Consider the following 7,500-nt stretch of genomic DNA (forward strand, 5'->3'; position numbering starts at 1 on the left):
TTGAGGGCACTCTTCTTCTTTAATTAATCCTTCACAAAAAGCTCGTTCTTCTGCTGTCAAAGTTTTTTTTTCCGGATTGGGTGGAAAGGGAAAAGCCTCAATAGGGCCGTTTATACGAGAGAAAATAAGCCGCGGCTTACTCTGGCCACGGCGTACATAATACGGGAAAGGAACTATTTATACGAGTATAAACTCCCCGGCCAGGATAAGCCGCGGCTTGGGAAAGCCGTGAACGCAGATTTTGTACCATTTACACGGGGTGTTCGCGTCTTGTGCAAGCCGCGGCCAGAATAAGCCGCGGCTTATTTTCTCTCGTATAAACGGCCCTAATGTCCTCTTCGCCAACTTTCGAAGTATAAAGATCTTTATAAAAAGTTTTGCATTCGCTTAAGGTCTCTTTATCTGTGAATATATATTTTAAGTCATTTGTTCTCAGTTGACTAATAGTAGCTTGTTTACAATGTCTCTTTTCTAAATTAAGAAAATATTTGGTATTTTTCTCACCCTCATTATACCACCGAGATTTTGATCGCAGGATCGCACCTTTAGTTTGATATTCAACTATTCTTTCTAATTCTAGTTTATTTGTTTCAAGTTGTGTCCATAGGCTTTGCTTTTGAGGGCCATCCCCTGAGACGCTAGATAACCGCTTTTCTAAAGTTGTAATCAGCTGTTCAATTTCATTTTGTTTCTTAGCCATTCGCCTTTTTTTTTGTTGCGCCAAACTTAACTGATCTTTCCCGAACTTTAAGTTTCAGCATTTCCCACATCAGGTTATGGTTAACATAATCATCATTCGCGTACTCGTTTTGTGTTTCCTGTATTGTTGATTGGATCAGACTTATATATTCAGGATCATTTAAGAAAGAGGTGTTGAGCTTCCAGAAACCTTTGCCTCTATCGTTAGAATGTACAGAAAAATGTAGAGTGATCATAGAATGGTCTGTTTTATACCCTGTTAAAATATCGGCTTTGTTCGTATTACAAAGGATACTCTGATTAACAAGGAAAAAATCAAGTCTACAATGGACCTCAGGTCTTTTTTGCCGCCACGTGAATCTCGCAGAATCAGGATTTAACACTCTTGGCCACTCTCCTCCATGAACACGATTATTCCGAGTGTAGAATACATAAAGCAATTGCGAAACATAAAACAAAGTAAATAGAGTTACAGAACAATACCCCAAAAACTGTTTAAAAACAAAAGTAAGGCTTTGTAAGGCGGCGATGTAACTGGCATTCCTTATTCCAAGTCGGTAGAAAGACATTAAACGTGTACAATAATGTCAACAACCAAAGAACAAACAGAGAGAAAAAAAAAAACAGTCATGTCCAATATACACAAACTGATACGGTTCGAAACTACAAATTTACGATCCGTACCGTTTGGCAGATCGTAAAAGACAGTTTCGGTCCGTAAACAATCGGAAATTTTTACCTCATTAGTGGTACATTAATATAAATCACGTGTTATTCACGCAAAGGGGTCACAGCGGTTTGTCGATCCGTACGGTTTGTACGGATCGTAAACGCAGTTTTCGGTCCGTATACGATCGGAAAATTGCATCACATTAGGGGGTCATCAATATATATCACGTGTTATTTCAGCGAGAGGTCACAACGGTTTGTCCATCCGTACGGTTTGTACGGATCGTGAACGCAGTTTACGGTCCGTATACGCTCCGTCAAGTGCATCTCATCAAGCGTTTGAAGCGGGAGAAAATATCAATCAAGGCATGCTGCCACAACAAGCAAACCAGACATGCATGTGTACCTCGTTCTTTAAGCGTGAGCGATATGACCCGTTTAGAGCGAAAAAAATTATCTGAATCGACGGATACTGCCACAACAAACAAGCCACATATGCATGTATACTTCGTTCTTTAAAAGCCCCTACAGCTAATACAAAAAGAGAGATCAAATTTAAAATTTAAAGCAATAATTAAGTCTCGGAAATTGCTAATACTAGGTAGTGACAAAGGATATTTGAAGATTAAGCAAAGGATATGACGTATATTGAACTCCGTCTATGAATAACTTGTATGGTTCCGATCTGCTAAAAGCAGCTCGCTTCCCCTGCCCTCTAGCTTCCAACATTTTCGGGATGAGCCTCTTGCGAATTTCAACCACTTGCCTTGGCAGGGCAACACCAATTCCTAAACGCAATAGAAGAGCGATGGGCGAAAACATTTTCACGATCTTGATATCTAAGAAAACGTGCAATTATTACTCTGGGTTCTGAACCTTGTTTCCGTTTCCCAACTCTATGCACTCGTTGAAACTCTATATCACGGGCGTTGCGCATTCCCAAGTTAGTTTCTAAAAATTATACAGGATCGCCGTAGTATCTTCATCTGGAGTCTCTTCGTGGATTCCGTAGAACCGTAAATTTTCGCTTCTTTGGTACACATCATACCCTGAAATTTGTAATCGAAGTGTGTTCAATTGATCCTCGGTTTTTCCTCCAGGCCTTTTACTTTTGCTTTTTCCTCTTCAACGTCTTTGTTTAAGCTAGCCACGCTGTCCTTTAATGTGTTTATCTCGCTTGTCGAGTTTTTAAATCCACTTTAATTTGGGCCACTTCTGTCTGCAAAGCACTTACGGTTATATTCATTTTGTTGACGGACTGTCGAAGAAAGTGAATCAGTTTGCGAAGTTATTGCATCAAGTTTCGATGACTTCCCTAGGATTTCATCGGCTTTGAAAGCGAGACCTTCGGCCATGCTCAGTGCTGTTAAAACTACGTCTCTGTTCTCGGCGTTAATCTCAGTAATCTCTTCCTCTTCTAATTCCTTTTCCCCTTTTCTTCGCTTAAAATCAGGAGAATCACTGCTACTGTCACTGTTGCTCTTTCTACTTTTTCTTTTGATCAAAGAAAGCAATTCCATATGATAAAATGACAAGAAATTTGAAAGATTAAGAAGGGAGCTCACACTTTCATGACTTCACAGATTCATGCTCGGCCCGGTCTCCCCCACGAACGCACTTGATGTACCTATGATTATTAATAATACCGTGACACCGTTGCAATTCCTTCATCCCGTGTGATTTTAACACTTGCTGTTTCTTACTAATCATTTTGTCATTTTGAAGGACATCTAAATCAAGCATTGATATTAAACCGTGAAACATCAGTGCTATTCACGTTACTCACGACTGAAAAACTTCATCCCTTGCAGTATATTACATTTTTTAAAAACAATGGCCATATTGCGTAAAAAGATTAAAAAGACTTCGTCCCTTGCAATAGTGACATTTTTTAAAGAATGATGGCCACATTGCGTTTAAATTGACCTTGCGTTTCCTTAGTTTCTGTTTCGACTGGTACAACATCGTGACCGCCATTATCAAATTGTGTACTCACAACGCCCTTTTCATATTCAGTACTGATTTAATCTCCCCTCTTCAACATCAATTTCTCCGTTTGTAAACGGCCACTCCTCTACCTGGACCCTGGACACATTGAATTCTACGTACAACTATACTTAACAGCAGGGGCAGCTGTAATGTTAACTATTACTAGTAATACATACACTGACATTGTAACCTTGACTTGGCTTAGATGTCGGTTAGATGTTGTTGATGGAAATGAATTCTTTTTTTGTGTTTATTTTAGTGCAAAGTTAGGTCACAATCCGCCACTGGTGTCAATATCAGTCAAGTGCCGGAATTCACGTACTGTCGGCAGCACTTCTTGATATAAACACACAAGCAGCTCTCTCAACGAAGAACGGAGTCTTATGAGACAAAAACCCCAAAGCAGAGAGAAGCCTTACAAATGCAAACAATGTGGCAAGTGTTTTAGCGTAGCGGGAAGTTTAAGGATACATGAAAGAGTCCATACTGGAGAAAAGCCTTATGAATGCAAACAATGTGGCAAGCGTTTTAGCGAAGCAGGAAATTTAAGGAGACATGTAAGAGTCCATACTGGAGAAAAGCCTTATAAATGCAAACAATGTGGCAAGTGTTTTAGCCAAGGAGGACACTTGTGGATACATGAAAGAGTCCATACTGGAGAAAAGCCTTATGAATGCAAACAATGTGGCAAGTCTTTTAGCGTATCAGGAAGTTTAAGGAACCATGAAAGAGTCCATACTGGAGAGAAGCCTTATGAATGCAAACAATGTGGCAAGTGTTTTAGCCAAGCAGATACCTTAAGGAGACATGAAAGAGTTCATACTGGAGAGAAGCCTTATGAATGCAAACAATGTGGCAAGTGTTTTCGCGTAGCAAATCACTTAAGGAGACATGAAAGAGCCCATACTGGAGAGAAGCCTTATGAATGCAAACAATGTGGAAGGTGTTTTAGTGTAGTAGGACATTTAAAGAAACATGAAAGAGTCCATAGTGGAGAAATGCCTTATGAATGCAAACAATGTGGCAAGTGTTTTAGCCAAGCAGGGAATTTAAGGACACATGAAAGAGTCCATACTGGAGAGAAGTCCTATCAGTGCAAACAATATGGCAAGTGTTTTAGCGTAGCAGGAAGTTTAAGGAAACATGAAAGAATCCATAATGGAGAAAAGCCTTATGAATGCAAACAATGTGGCAAGTGTTTTAACGAAGCAGGAGGTTTAAGGAGACATGAGAGAGTCCATACTGGAGAAAAGCCTTATGAATGCAAACAATGTGGCAAGCGTTTTAGCGAAGCAGGAAGTTTAAGGAGACATGTAAGAGTCCATACTGGAGAAAAGCCTTATAAATGCAAACAATGTGGCAAGTGTTTTAGCGAAGCAGGAAGTTTAAGGGTGCATGAAAGAGTCCATACTGGAGAAAAGCCTTATAAGTGCAAACAATGTGGCAAGTGTTTTAGCCAAGCAGGAAACTTGCGGACACATAAAAGAGTCCATACTGGAGAAAAGTCTTTTCAATGCAAACAATGTGGGAAGTGTTTTAGCAACGCAGGAAATTTAAAGAGACATGAAAGAGTCCATACTGGAAAGAAGCGTTATAAACGTAGTAAGCGGACCGGAAAGTCTTTTCGCAACAGAAGAAGTGTCAGAAAACATGATAAAGCACGAGAAAGTTCAAATGAACCCGAAGTACAGATTCATTGCACCCGCGCTTGTCAAGGACATAGTTCAAACCAGGTTTTAAAACAGATTTGTTGGATTTGCCAGGAAGAGTTGAGCAGCGAGGAGCTTCTTCTTGCACACTACCAAAATCATATGACGTTTGAGGAGGAGCCGTCACCCTGAACCATAGAAGGTTTTTTGCCTAATTTTTGTCATGGTTATCACTCATTAGCGATAATCTTTCCTCACTTACGACTTTATAAATATTAATCTTCTATACGCACATTTTTCGCCTTCGTTGGACGTTGCTTCCCTGTCAAATACGATCAGCATTTTTAGGCTACAGTTTTAAAATTGCACTATTGTGTGCATCTAAATACAGTGTATTTTGCGGTGCATAGGGTCATTTGATGGGAAGTGCCCTTTTGTTTCTAGTCAAAGTAATCTTTGAGCGATGTTTAGGCCTCATTCACGATAGCCGCCATGTTGGTTTTCAAATTGTCATGCAAATTAGCCATGTGTTATGCTGGGGGGCAAACATTGGTAAAAAGGCAAATTGCAGAAAAGCGGCTAGTCGAAATATTGAAATAACATTGCTAAAAGTCCATTTTAGTATTTAGAGTTAAGTAGCTTTTATAATAATTTTATATCTTTGGATTGCCTTTGACAGTTTTACTTTCTACGTCGTTATCTGCTTATTTTTCACTAAAAAACGTCGAAATAACTTGTGTAATCATTCTATTTTATTACTTAGGTGATAAACATTCAATGAACGTGAAACAAATCATCTGTGTGGCTAAGATGTTCGTTATAACCTCTCAAACTTGTGTTGTTTGCCCCCTCAGAAGTGTGTAGCTAATTTGCATGATAATAGCAAATCCAACATGGCGGCCATCGTGAATAAAGTCTATTGAGGAGCGGGCGTCTTGAACCACAGGGTCCCCAAACGTAATGGAATGTGATGATGATGAATATATATACAAGGCTAAAAAGCCGTGAAAACAAAAGTCATGGCAAAACCGAACGTTTTTTACTTTGAGAATGTGCATGGTTTGATACTTATAACTTATTTCCGAAGGAAACAACAACGCGATGAAGCAGTTAATTTGTTTGTTCAAAGTTTACATGTAACTCTTGGCTTGGCTTTCTCCTGAAAGCAGGGTTTGCTGGGGGAAACGATAAAGTGGGACACGACTTGACATCGTTTAGGAAATTCGAAAGCCCAAATAACGAGGTCTTGCTTTCACTGAACTAAGTAAGATACACTTAATGAAAAAAGTCATAAGGTATGGAGAAGGACGTTGAGTGTCTCGACAAAGTTGGAAAGACACATGCCGCTCGGATAATGAATTTGAATCTTAAATGGTTCTCTGTGTGATTGGGGCAGTTGGGTCTGTATATTTCATCTTTACATGATACAGGTTGTATCAGGCGACTGGAATGACTTCAGCCGACCGAAGCTGAGTTTTGTAGCGATCTCGTGCCAGACTTTTTATTGGGAGACCGATTTTTTTTTTGGATTTTTTTTTTTAATTCTTCTTCTTCTTCTTCTTCTTTTTCTTCTTCTTCTTCTTTTTCTTCTTCTTCTTCTTCTTCTTCTTCTTCTTCTTCTTCTTCTTCTTCTTCTTCTTCTTCTTCTTATTATTATTATTATTATTATTATTATCATTATTATTATTATTATCACCTTACATGTTTACATGTTTAGTTTTAAAAGCACAAACACTCCTCCCCCCACAAACACACTTACACCCACACACACACCCACAAACACGGGATATGTTTACATAATAGAGAAAAAAATAAAATAAAAAATTAAATAATTAAATAAAATAAAACAAATAAAAAAAAGGAGGAGGAGCTCTTGTTTTGAGAGGAGCGACCAATTATACTCTACAAGATCGGAATACCTGTACAGTTGGAGAACAAGGTGCTAGATTCTGTATTTATTTATTCTTAAGGCAATAGCGGTTCCCATTTCTTTCGCGTTATATCTTCCTTCTCTACTTTATGAATATATTGTAGATGCCGTTAGTATTCTTCGAAGATTGGCTTTCGTTCTTTAAATTTACACAGCCAGATGAAATGTTTGCTTGTCAAAAAACAAAAATTAATTTGCAAATTGTATTTAGAGGTATCTGGCCTCAGTCCCAAGCAAGTATCTACTTGAAAAGCATATTCTTTACTAACAATTTTACAGGCCTGCATCCATGAAAAAACATGATTCCAAAAACAACGGCGTTTGCTACATTCCCAAAATAAATGAAAGAGGCTTTCTTTACCATATTGACAGAAGGTGCATTTCTCGTTATCTATACGTCCTATTTTCTTAAGAAAACTATTAGTTGAAAGTCGTCGATGTAGGAATTTAAAATTAAAAACTATGAGTTTTGAACTCTTGGTACATGTAAAGGCCAAGACATAGGCTGCTTTCCAGTTGACTTTGTGACCGGGTTCCAGATTAATTTCTTTGTGCCATTTTTCT

General features: G+C 38.6%; 1 protein-coding gene across 1 annotated transcript in view; it reads left to right on the forward strand.

Annotated features, from left to right (window-relative positions):
• LOC138043699 (zinc finger protein 709-like) overlaps positions 1-5,409 on the forward strand; it is a 25,503-nt gene extending 20,094 nt beyond the window's left edge. The window contains exon 2 of the mRNA XM_068890101.1: positions 3,617-5,409. Coding sequence (XP_068746202.1) covers positions 3,741-5,198 — 1,458 coding nt within the window. The 5' untranslated portion in view covers positions 3,617-3,740 and the 3' untranslated portion in view covers positions 5,199-5,409. The remainder of the gene's footprint in view (positions 1-3,616) is intronic.
• Positions 5,410-7,500: the final 2,091 nt, after the last annotated feature.

Source organism: Montipora capricornis, chromosome 3 (assembly GCF_036669925.1).
Source record: "Montipora capricornis isolate CH-2021 chromosome 3, ASM3666992v2, whole genome shotgun sequence".
Classification (NCBI taxonomy): Eukaryota; Metazoa; Cnidaria; class Anthozoa; order Scleractinia; family Acroporidae; genus Montipora; species Montipora capricornis.